The sequence below is a fragment of the Rosa chinensis genome, chromosome 4 (genome assembly GCF_002994745.2).
Source record: "Rosa chinensis cultivar Old Blush chromosome 4, RchiOBHm-V2, whole genome shotgun sequence".
NCBI classification, from domain to species: domain Eukaryota; kingdom Viridiplantae; phylum Streptophyta; class Magnoliopsida; order Rosales; family Rosaceae; genus Rosa; species Rosa chinensis.
Genome location: NC_037091.1, coordinates 22,683,763 through 22,696,746, shown reverse-complemented (window position 1 = coordinate 22,696,746; position 12,984 = coordinate 22,683,763). Strand labels below are relative to the sequence as shown.

General features: G+C 38.5%; 2 protein-coding genes across 2 annotated transcripts; both read left to right on the top strand.

Moving 5' to 3' along the window:
• The first annotated feature begins 863 nt into the window (after positions 1-863).
• LOC112197736 (anthocyanidin 3-O-glucosyltransferase 7) lies at positions 864-2,908 on the top strand. The gene is made up of 2 exons (XM_024338545.2): positions 864-1,524; positions 1,844-2,908. The coding sequence occupies exons 1-2, from the start codon at positions 1,008-1,010 to the stop codon at positions 2,704-2,706; spliced, it is 1,380 nt and encodes a 459-aa protein (XP_024194313.1). The 5' UTR covers positions 864-1,007; the 3' UTR covers positions 2,707-2,908.
• Positions 2,909-8,554: 5,646 nt separating this feature from the next.
• Positions 8,555-12,556, top strand: LOC112196383 (protein DETOXIFICATION 16). Its single transcript, XM_024336711.2, has 8 exons — positions 8,555-9,347; positions 9,898-10,442; positions 10,649-10,735; positions 10,828-10,884; positions 10,971-11,209; positions 11,409-11,527; positions 11,646-11,732; positions 11,827-12,556. Exons 1-8 carry the CDS (start codon positions 9,066-9,068, stop codon positions 11,878-11,880), a joined length of 1,470 nt encoding a protein of 489 aa, XP_024192479.1. The 5' UTR covers positions 8,555-9,065; the 3' UTR covers positions 11,881-12,556.
• The last annotated feature ends 428 nt before the right edge of the window (positions 12,557-12,984 follow it).

The following is a 12,984-nucleotide window of genomic DNA, read 5'->3' as shown; positions in this document are numbered from 1 at the left end:
GATAAATTATATACATATATATATATATATATATATATATATATTTGGAGGGTCGGCCTGCAGGCATGCGGTGGTCTTGTCGTCTTGATATCGATGCAGGCATGTGGTGCTCACCAATCAACAGTGAGATTGTGAGAATGTTTTGATATATATATATATTAAAAAAAAAATCCAAAACCTGCGTCTTACAACTGCACTGCATTCTTTTGGACCGTGGGACTGAAGACGCTCCTTTGAGGGCTTGAGGCCTCAAAATTTCATCCTTTTATTTTGTACTGGTAAAACAATAAACACCCAAAAAGTCTCCCATTTCTTCATCACTCTGCTGATTCTATTGTTCTTTATCTTTTTGAAAAGGTTGAATACTTGAATTGTTCTATTTGTTTTTGGTTGGAATTTGCTTGTTTTTGGTTGGAATATGAAATTCTTGTTCGGACTCGGGAATTTCACTCCACTGCCAGGATCTAGCAGTGACCAAATAAAAGGGGAGTCAGAGCCTCCTGTATAGCCAACGGCGCCAATGGCAGTAGCCTCTGACCGTTGTAGGGTGCTAGGATTATGTTCTGATTTGCTGAGTGAAAAGGACGTTATATCTTAAGAGCAAAGAACTTAAATGTGGGTCAACATTAAAAGATATTTTTATTAGTTATTTTTCTTTTTGTTTACATTTATTTTTTATTTTTTGAGAAATATTTGGTTTACATTTATTAGCTATTTTAAGATGTGATAAGTTCCACCTCAACTTTTAACTTCCCTGTTGTTCGTTTCACAACCAACCAATTTCCCGCTCTATCCGTCTTCCGCCGCGTCATTAATCTTTCACATTTCCCAACAACCACAAATCCGTGAACTTTACGAAAAAATAAAAATAAGCTGGAATGGTATTGTCGTAAATGAGTTTTTTGAGGGCATCTTTCTGCAACCAACCTACCCGTCTCGCTCTCTTTCTATCCCTCGTATAAATAAATCACCCTACAGCAAACAGAAGTTCTACATTTCAACCAACTATGGCCGGCCAAAACCCTAAACAACCCTCGACTCAGTATCACCACCATGTCGCCGCTTTGGCCTTCCCTTTCGGAACCCATGCAGGCCCTCTTCTAAGCCTCGTTCTTCGACTCGCTGCCGCCGCACCCGACACAATCTTCTCTTTCATTACTACTTCTAAAGCCAACAGCTCCCTCTTCTCGCCCACCTCCAAGGCCTCGGCATTCCTTAATGTGAAGACCTACGACATCCCCGATGGGTTGCCGGAGGGTTTCGTGCCCTCCGGCCACCCAGAGCAGGCAATTGGCTTCTTTCTCAAGGCGGCACCGGCCAACTTTAGGAGCGCGATGAAGGAGGCTGAGGCGGATTCCGGGCTGAAGATAGGGTGTCTGGTGACGGATGCTTTCTTTTGGTTCGCGGGAGATATGGCGGAAGAGATGAAGCTTCCCTGGGTACCACTTTGGACGGCTGGTCCTCGTTCCCTTCTTGTTCATGCTGCCACAGACTTAATACGACAAAGGGTACTTGGAACCGATGGTAAGGATCAATTTTGCTAATTAATCTTAGTATGTAAATATGGCTCAAATTAGAGAATGGATGCATACTTGAAACTGGATTTATATCAACTTATCAAGTAGTTTTGCCATTAGGAAGTGCTTTTAATATTGGTGCTATTGAGAATCTGACAGTGATAATACTGACTTAGACATTATGGTGGGTTGAGAAACTTAAATGTTTGGTGAGCATAACCGTGAAAATGAACTTCTTGCAAATTAAGGCATTAACAAAAGTATAGCCTTACCGCTGGTCCTTCTGATCGATCATTAAATGCATTTATTTTTTTCATGAAATGCAGAGAAAACCCTCGAGTTCCTTCCTGGATTTTCCAAACTTGAGGTAGCTGATTTACCTGAGGGAGTGGTATCAGGGAATTTAGAGTCACCAATATCATCCTTGTTACACAAAATGGGACAACAGCTGCCAAAGGCGGCCGCGGTTGCCATTAACTCATTAGAGGAAGCAGAACCGGACGTTGTGAACGAGCTCAAATCAAGATTCCAGAAGTTCCTCAATGTTGGACCCTTCAATCTAACATCGCCGTCGCCGCCATTACTGAAGGACGACAGCAGCTGCTTGGAGTGGTTGGACAAGCATAAGCCTGCATCCGTGGTATATATTAGCTTTGGAAGTGTGGTGAGACCACCACCTCATGAGCTAGCAGCATTTGCAGAAGCCTTGATTGAAAGTGCGTTCCCATTTATTTGGTCATTTAGGGGCAACCCAGATGACATATTGCCCAAGGGCTGTGACAAGAGTAGCCTAAATGGAAAATTAGTTTCCTGGGCTCCGCAGGTACAAATTTTAGAGCATGCTGCAGTTGGAGTTTTTGTGACACATTGCGGGTGGAACTCGACTTTGGAGAGTATTGTTGGTGGTGTGCCTATGATAGGCCGGCCATTTTTTGGAGACCAAATCCTGAACATGAGGACTGTGGAGACTGTTTGGGGGATTGGTGTGGGCATTGAGGGAGGGGTCCTTACAAAACATGGAGCAATCAAGGCATTGGAACTAATTTTGAGGGGCAAAGCCGGAAATGAAATGAGAGAAAAAATAAAAGTTCTAAAAAATCTAGCTCAATCCGCTGTTGAAGGTGATGGTAGCTCTTCCAAAGCTTTTAATAGCTTGGTTGACATAGCAACCAAGCATGAAGAAGTTTGATGACCAGTAAGTGTGGACACTGCAGTTTTTATTTGAGATTTGTCTGAATCGTGTTTCCTTTCTTTCTGTTTGCAAAACTTAAGCTTGTAATTAAGGCGTGAAAAAATGGAACATTCATTGAAAAACAAAGAAAGAAAAAGATCGAAACGAAGAGTGATCATTCAATAGATGAAGATCGACACCAATATTGGATGTGCATGATCAAGCATCAGCATGTAGTCTATATCCATTAATTCCAATTACCTGGCCTGTACTTGACTTTCTAGCAATGCTTCTACTCTTATGCACTTTCATTGTTAAGTTCTCATAAGCCTGTAACCACTTCATATCCATTATTTAGGTTTTAGGGTTTAGGCGCGCATCAAGAAAAGAGCTTTTATTGTTGATTACTTAGCCAACTAAGCTATTCGTTTGAGTCGGGCCTCCCTTCTTCTCTTGTAAGGTTTTTGGCGTTGTTTTGAGTCTAGCTAGGATAGGGGATACACTTTTATAAGTTTCTTTTGTGCTGTAGCCCTTCATTCTACCCAAAAACAAAAACAAAAAAAAATCACACCAATATTCATGGATCAACAAGAAAACTATTTTCAAGTTTTGCCAATTATAATTGTTACCGTTACAATTTGTAATCGCTAATTCCAAGAACACAAAAAATTTCAAGAAAATCAAGTCACATGTATTCCTTAAAACAACTAATTTTGTCACCTCAAGCTTATTTGTCATTCTTTTGGTTTTGGTTTAAATGTTAATTAATCAATGAATGACAGGAATAGACCATCTTCAATGCGAACATGAAAGTTGGGAAATAAAAGTATATTCCTTGCTTAAAATAGCACAGTACAATTATACTTGTTCGGAGCAAATCTATCAGTATATGAGCATATATAGTACCATTTGATTCAGTGTCATAAGTCTCGTCTTTATAAATGAGATGTCTTGTATTGTATTGACCTCAATTAGTTGTATTGTACTCTTCAGTTTTAGATTATAAAATAAAATACGAAGTATTCAAATATTTTAGGTGAAGAACTGCAACATGCCAAGTCCACTTCCACAAGACAGTCTTCAAAAAAAAAAAAAAAAAATCTCCAAATTTTGCATTTTTTTTTATGGGAAGACAACAATGTATTAGGAGTTAGGACCAAAGATTACACAAGACATCACACCATCCCTTCCAAGACTCAACAATAAAAGATGTCAGCTAAGTAACATTAGTTTTGTTTAAACAAAACTAGTAACAAAAAGTACAAAATCTTAGAACTTATGCATGGACCAAGAAATTGCCTTTTCAACAGTATTCGGTTCAACGAGAGAGAGAGACTTCCCAACAATGTATTAGGAGTTAGGACCAAAGATTACACAAGACATCACACCATCCCTTCCAAGACTCAACAATAAAAGATGTCAGCTAAGTAACATTAGTTTTGTTTAAACAAAACTAGTAACAAAAAGTACAAAATCTTAGAACTTATGCATGGACCAAGAAATTGCCTTTTCAACAGTATTCGGTTCAACGAGAGAGAGAGAGAGAGAGAGAGAGAGAGAGAGAGAGAGAGAGAGAGAGAGAGAGAGAGAGAGAGAGAGAGAGGACAGTTCAACTCAAAATCTGATACTATTATATGACCTTCCATGAATGGCTATCACTCACTGCATGTTCTTCTAGTTTCAAAGAAGGTGAGAACAGAAAGGTGCTAGAGTGAGCCTAAAGGAGCAAATATACAATTGATATTCACAACTATAGTCAAATCATCATATAAAGGCAATTAATAGAGTGAGGAATTGGGTAGGAGGTACTTGTTATTGTCAGCATTTGTATAATAATCTATCAAACATATTAATCCAATTGTTGTATTATTTTCTATGTGAGGGTCAAAATGAACCTGGAGATGTATATATGAAGATTGAAACCAAAATATGGACTCTATTCTGATCCATATATCCACTTTACATCAACAATGTGAACAACTGGTGGCATGCATCAAAGGTGGGCGATATGATAGAGGTGATGCAAGGATGAGGTAGATGGTGGTAGATTTAATGAATTGACGTAATCCTTTTAATTGTTTTAAAAGATGAAGTTTAAAAGGAAAATTGGATAAAAACATAAGAAAATATATAGAAATGTGTAAATAAAAGTTTCTTAATAAGAAAGAAGGGCAAACGAGGAAGTTTAAGGAAGATGATGGAAAAAAAAAAATTATGGGTGTGAATTTAGTAAATGGGGATGTGTATATAAAACTTCTCCTCCAAGAATCAATTGTTGGTCTCGCCACTGGATGAAAGTACACAAATAATGTAGACAGTTCCCTTACAAAATTTTTCGTGATTGAATTAAAAGAGATAAAAAATAAAAAAGAACAACAAATTGTTGTAGATACCTATTTAATTGTTCGAGGGTGTTTTGATAAAATTAAGGAGATGTACTTAGCTTTTAGCTTTTTAAATAGGGAAAATTTCACAAATGATCACTCAATTATGACTCATTCGACACTTTGGTCACTGAAGCTTCAAATATATCACTTTGGTCACTCAACTTGTGATGACCTGGATTTCTGTTATGTAATTTTGGTAATTAATAATGGACCAGTTGTACGAATAATTGTTATTATGCTTTATTCGTAGGTTGTTTGTGAAGTGGAATGGTTTTCATATGTATAATTATTCGAATTTCACAGTTTAGGGGGTTGTGTGATGTTTGACTTTTTATACGTTGGGATTTTCGGAAAACTTCCTCTTGAAAGTTGTAGAGAGCGTCGATACGAGTTCATGGACATGCGGAACGCATCAATCGGAGTTCGTATGTGAAAGTTATGAGCATTTGAAGTTTTGGGAAAGTTCTATAAATAGGAGTTTCCATTTTCAGAAACTTACTATTTACATTTCACATTTACCATTTCTGAAAAAATCAGAAATGCTCTGTTCTCTCTCCTCGCCCCGGACTGACCCGACCAGAACCCGGTGTCCCGACCCGACTTTTCCGGCGAACTACGGCGGTCTCTGGCAGTGAAACTTGGTCAGCTGGTTCGCCTCCTCAGTCTGGTCGTCCCTGTGGTGTTCTCTAGCGGCGATATCCACCGTGTGCGGCGCAGCAAGGCGGTGCAGTTGAGTGATTTTGGACCCGACCGGAAAACGCAGCTTCGGCGACGGCACGGCTTCAAGTTTCCTTCCTTGGCTTCGTGGGGGTCGTCTGAGTCGATCTATGGTGTTTGTTTGGATCGATTTACGTGGAAATCGAGTCAACTCAGTTTGAGCAATAATCCAAACCTTGTGAGGTAGTTTTTGACCCTTTATGCTTGTTTTCTGACTTCGAGCTAGTTATGAAAATTCACAAGCATGCTTAGATAAAGTTTTTTGATATTGGGAGTTTTGGGAAATATTGAGTTTTGGCCGGCGGCGGTGCACCATCGTCTGTGGCGGCTTTCTGGACATGTAGGGAACCTTTTTTGGTATTATATATGTTCTAGTCGTTGATACAAGCGTTTCGATATATAATATGCAATTTTTGGAGTTCGTTTGGAATTGTTGTGATTTTTGCAGTTTTATACTGATCAATTTATTCGATCCGTGAGGATTCGAGCCCCCGATCGACTTGTGGTTTGGTCACGTCGATCGTGGACGTATTTCGGAGACTTTGGGAGGTCTCGGATGTGGTTGTGCCTTGATTGGATCCACTTTGGGGATTTTAGTTCAAAACAGGGGTTTCGAACTTAAATCAAATGTGAATCGTTACTAAGTTGGAACCGTATGTGATTAGGTACTGACGAAGTACATTGGACGGTTATTTTGTGGATTGGCGGCTTTGTGCTTTATTGAAGATGCAGCTGGAGTTCGAGGTGAGTAATCTCACAAGGTTCTTTATGAATGGAATTACCATTATTGTTTTGCCGTTAATCATTTAACTGCAAACTATAGTTGGTATTAGTAGGCATTCCTGAGTGAATGGCTACGTATATATATATATATATTTACATGAAATATATATATCCTTGTGGATGATTGTGATGAATAATAATATGCATAATGGTGTTCAAATTATTGTTGAATGTGACTTTTGAGGAAACAATATTGTGGAAAAAGATGTTTTCTATTGTTTGAAAAGTATTGAGCTTGATGTTACATTTTGAGTCAAGCGTGACTCATTTTAGATGTGTTGGTCTTTGTACCAAGGGTCACAGATGGTGAGCAGGGATTAGGAAAGCCGAAACTAGATGTTTGTAACGTTTTTAGGTCGGGTGCGACTTACTTAATGTTTGGCTTTAAGACCAGACAGGGTCTAAAAAGATTATATGTCACAGATGGTGACAGGTTGCAGATGATGACCTTGATGTTTGATTTCATGACCAGACGGTCTGAAGATCATTTGTCACAGATGGTGACGGGACATAGATGGTGACCTTAATGTTGATTATGAGACCAGACGGGGTCTAAAAAAAACCACATGTCACAGTTGGTGACAGGTCGCAGATGGTGACCAAGGCAAGAAATAGGTAATCACGTCCGTGGCTGGACGAGTGGCTACGATTTCAATAGAGCTATAGTCTGTCTGCCATTATAAATTATGGGGGTAACGGTCGAGGTTGCTGGAGACTCATAAGTATGTAGTTAAAGGAGAATTCCTTGAGTATTCTTCTTTTATTGTCTAGATGAGACTTGAATTGCTTCTTGATGGTTAAGTTAGCAAATAGAACATTGTCACAGCGGTAATTTATGTTGTCCTTTCGATGGAAAGGTTATGGAGTGTTAGAAGGAATCATGGTTGCATGACTTCCTTTAGCTGATGTGTGTGAGTTGTTGATTGATGTTCATGAGTTACTTATACGAGCTTTCATAAGCTTACCGGGTTTTGTTGTGTGGACGGTGCACCACAATATTGGTGTAGGGGTTAATCCTGCAGGTTAGGGTAGTGGTGGCTGAAGCTGAGGTAGCTTGTTGGCAGCTGAACGGGTAGGAAGCAAATTTTATTGGCTTTGCCATTGTTATGACTTTCGCTATGTAGTAAGCTCTGAGGATCATTTACATTTTATTTTGTGATGACAATTTAATTCGTAAGTTTTGTAATATATAACTATGTGGAGCGGGTCAATATTTGAAATTGTGGGTTCAGGGCATCAATATGTACTTGCTGTAAAGGGAAGATGTCTCCATGTATTTTGTATTGATGGTTGAACGATTGCGCATGTATAATTATGAGATTATATATCGATTTTTATTTGTGATAAAATTAGGGGCATGACACAACTATTACACTCTCAATCACTTTAGTCACTTTGTTAATTTTTTTCATTAAAAAAAATTACTCTTTGGGTGACTAAAGTGATTGATAGTGTAATAATTGAGTGACTAAAGTGATATATTTGAAACTTCAGTGATCAAAGTATCGAATGAGTCATAGTTGAGTGACCATTTGTGGAATTCTCCCTTTTAAGTATTTAAAACAGTGAATTTGAAATTCAATAAGTAGGAGATGTTTAAATATCAAATTTAGATATTCAACTAAAACCACCTTTAATCTTTTACTCAAATTTTTTTTTTTCTTTTGGACCCATCGATGATGGGATCGTACTTTAGTAAAAGGAGATGTAATTAGGCCTTTAGGAGAATGAATAACTGCTTTAATTACCCAACAGCTCACGTGAAAGGATGAGGGAAAAAAACCGAAAAAACCGAAAAAGTAATTGATCAAGAGCCTTAAGATCAATCCAATGGTCAAAATATTTGTTGACTAGTTGAGTATGGAAACTGAACACCTGAGAACCTTCCGCGAAGATGACAAAAAGTGGTCTTATTAAAACCTTATCCAGAGAAAACCTTACGAGTCAAAACTCGATAGGTGAGGAAAGACCGCGAGAGAGAGGAATCGCTAAACGAGTGCATGTAAAACGGCTCAGTCTAAAGACTCGTGAGCTAGCAAGTATTGATGATCATCAAGTACCTTGTAGCTTTATTTGATTGGTTCAGATTCGGGGACTTGAAGAGGCCAGTGTTGAAAATCTCATCAACGATCAGAGCATCTCCTGAAGGATAGTATTCACTATTCAGGATCGACAGTTGTTCTCAGCTAGCAATCCTACGCACTAATCTGCCTCCAATTTTGACTATAAACAATTAGAAATACCAAGAAATATTCCAAATATCCTACTATGCATGACCATGGCTGTATGATGGAGCTTTAAAATTGTATATTGCTTTTCTTGATTTCTTCCCACATAAAGGGATTAAATTTCCTCAAGTTATAAAGTGACATAGGACATAGGACATAGGACAGTCCGGTCCAAAAAATCAGCATTCATTATATATCTCTGTAGGCGGAAGTCTCTGCTCTCAACTTGAACACTAGTCTTTGGAAAACAAGAACACAAGCAATGGCTGACGAAGAACAATCTGCTGGTCTTGAATCACCCTTGATTCCAGTTCAGCCCCAACAACATGCAATACAATCAACAAGGGGACAATTCACGAAAGGCGAATTGTTCGGGGAACTGAAGAAGCAGTTATTGTTGGCAGGGCCGCTGGTATCATCAAATTTCTTGTTGTTTGGTATGCAGGTTATTTCAGTCATGTATGTTGGTCATCTTGGGGAGCTATCACTTGCAGGTGCTTCTATGGCCACTTCATTTGCATCTGTGACTGGTTTGAGCTTGATAGTAAGTTGTCTTTTTCTTTCATCTTACATAATAAAATAAAGCCAAAAAGGGAATCTGATGAATTTTTTCTTATATAGAATCTCTAGTAGTTTCAATATTGGGAGAGAACAGAGAAAACAGAGCGAGCTTGAACCCCCAATGAAATACAATAGACAAGTAGTCTACTACTCTACTTAATTAGCCCTTGCACTTATTTAGAATCCTTATGTATGGACAGTAACTGAAAATCCATGCCAATAAACAGTTTTCCCCTCTCAGTTTAACTATTTTGACTTACTACAAATGATATAACTCATCTTTCTACAAATCTTCCTCGCTTTCGGAAAACCTGTTTAGTCATTTTGATTACTATAGAAATCATTAGAATGGTTTGTTGAACTTAAAACACTAATCTCTATGTTGTTTCACTTTGCTTGTTCATAGTTGCCTGACTAAACAATTGCTTGATATTTGATAAAGGTGTTCTTCAAAACAAAGGGGTGTTTTGCAAAATATAAATCGTTGTGTACGGCAATAACAATAGTATCTGCTATCTTAAATTGGTGAACAGATAGGAATGGGTAGCGCATTAGACACATTTTGCGGGCAGTCATATGGAGCAAAACAGTATCATATGCTTGGGATACACTTGCAGAGGGCAATGCTTGTTCTTCTGCTGGCCTGCATTCCTATTGCAACTATATGGTTCAATGCGGGCTACATTCTTCAATCCTTGGGTCAAGATCCAGAAATTGCTGCAGCTGCTGGAAACTATGCTCGTTTCTTGATACCTTGCATTTTTGCTTACGCAGTCCAACAATGTCATTCTAGATTCTTGCAAACCCAAAGCAATGTGGTTCCTATGATAGTTAGCACTGGCACAGCAACACTAGCACACTTGCTTGTCTGTTGGCTTCTGGTATATAAGACAAGCCTTGGATATAGAGGAGCTGCTGTCGCAATCTCCATCTCATATTGGATCAATGCGTTGTTCTTGGTTGTTTATATCAGAGTTTCTCCCTCTTGTAAACACACATGGACGGGATTTTCAAAGGAGGCATTTCATGGAATTCCCAACTTCATAAAATTATCTATCCCTTCAGCTATAATGATCAGGTAATTTTCATTTATGTCGCTGACGTATAACATTGAGCTGATTAGAGCACTAGAAGCCAGTACCAGATTGTTTGAGCAAATCCAAATACAAAGTTCCTAACCCATTTCTTACTCTCTGTGTGTGTGTGTGTCTGTGTCTATATATATATGTGTGTGTGTGAAGTTCTCAAATGTTTGTTGTTTGTTGGTGTTATTTCTGCGAGCAGCCTAGAAATCTGGTCATTCGAATTGATGGTTCTCTTATCCGGTTTTCTTCCAAATCCACAGCTTGAAACCTCAGTGCTATCAATCAGGTTTGTGTTTTGACATTAACGCGAATGACTAATTGAAATCAATACAACTCTGATAATAGCTAACTAGCAGTGAATTTGTCACCTGTTTTCAGCCTTAACACATGCTCCATGATATACATGATTCCTCTTGCATTCGCCGCTGCAGCAAGGTTTGTCTAATGCATGCCTCCCTTGTTCATATTTGTCTCAGCAGTTCTTTCCTGGTCTTTATATCCATATATTAATTGTGTCGTAGCACAAGAGTTTCAAATCAACTGGGTGCCGGGCAACCACGACTTGCTCGTCTAGCAGTAGGTGTTGCACTATGCATTGTTGTTACCGAAGGTATTATGGCTGCTGCTATACTGATACTGGGTCGAAAAGTTTGGGGATACTGTTACAGCAGTGAAAAGGAAGTGATCAATTATGTTGGACAAATGCTTATTTTGGTTGCGGTATCCCACTTTTTTGATGGACTTCAATCTGTGCTTTCAGGTTTTTTCCCATTTTGCTTAATTACTTCTCCCATAACAACCATTTTTTCAACTGAATTATCTCGTTCTGAATTTTATAGCATCCTCTGGGTTGATTAGGAATTTCACTTTCAAAATCATGTCCTATCTACTCAATATTGCATGCGAACCATGTTTTCTCTTTTTAAAGAAAAGACTTTAAAACTAATTTACAAATTCAGGTATCATAAGAGGAAGTGGACAGCAGAAGATTGGGGCATATGTTAATTTGGGAGCTTATTATCTTATGGGAATTCCTACGGCAATATTATTAGCATTTGTATTCCACATTGGAGGAAAGGTGACGCCAAATCCTTTCACTCTTCGTCTTAAAATTTTAATGCGTTCTTAATCCTTTTGGGAGGGGAATATGATACTACTTATGTCATACTAATACAAAGTAACATGTTCTTTTATAGGGTCTTTGGATGGGAATCATTGTTGCGCTATTTGTGCAAGCACTGTCTCTTGCAATCATAATCTTATTCACAGACTGGGAAAAAGAAGTAAACTAGCTACTTTCATATATGTTTCATTTGTCAGCCTCTATTACAATAATCTCATGCTTTTTTTTATTTTTTATCATTCTTCGTTCTGTAGGTGAAGAAAGCTTCTGATAGAGTATACAACACACCAACCGCTTCTGATGCATAGAAAATAAGAAGATGCGTATCGGCCCAATGGCGGACGCAGTATAGGACAAGTGGGGACTACTGCCCTAAGTGAACTAGTGAATTTCTATCAATAGGGCGCCACAGCGATAGCTTAGGCAGTTAGGCATGTATAATAATATATGTTATTTGATAAGAAGCAAAACTTTGATTGGATGTGTAATTTTTAATACATATATATATATATATATATATATATATATATATATATATGCACATGCATACAGGCTGATCACTGACGTCCACACAAATGCAAAAGTGCGGATGTCCCTCCTTAGGCCTCGATCACACGGTGATGGTGTTGTTGTGGTTGCCGGTGCCAAATCAGGCATCGATGTCAAGCATTTGCTTGCCGATGGAGTCGTCGATGAAGAGTTTGAAGTCGACCTTGATGGGCTTCCATGGTTTTAGGCGAGCTCACCGTGCACACCATCGATTCCGATCAGCTGAGTCGTTGCCTTGATAGTGACACTGTCCGGGATGCCCAAAGTGTTCGTTCCGCAACCGCAGCGCCTGAAACCACTGCCTGATCGAGGCCTGAGGAGGAATATTCACACTTTTGCATCTGTGCGGACGTCTTCTTTTGAATGGCTCCTTCTATATCACTTGAAACCACTGCCTGATCGAGGCTTGAGGAGGAATGTACACACTTTTGCATCTATGCGAACGTCTTCTTCTGAATGTCCACACACACACACACAGTCTTTCTATGTTAAGGACCTTCTTAGATTTTAAAATCTAAGGATTTCTTTGAATAGACTGACTTTTTTATCGCATATTCACATCTCAACTGTTCAATTTTTAAGTCCTAATGTATAGATTACTTATGCAAATTTTCAGCCAAATTAATCATTAAGACATTCAAAACTACGATTTACAATTATAAACACGAATGGTTCAGGTCGGACATATTCGGTTTGTTAATTGATTTAATCTAGTTCAATACCTTAACGATCATCGATTTGGTTGAAAATTTGCAGAAGTATTTTATACATTAGGACCTAAAATCTGAACGGTCGAGATGTGAATATGCGATCGAAAAGTGAGTCTATTCAAAGAAATTCTTAGATTTTAAAATCTAAGGATG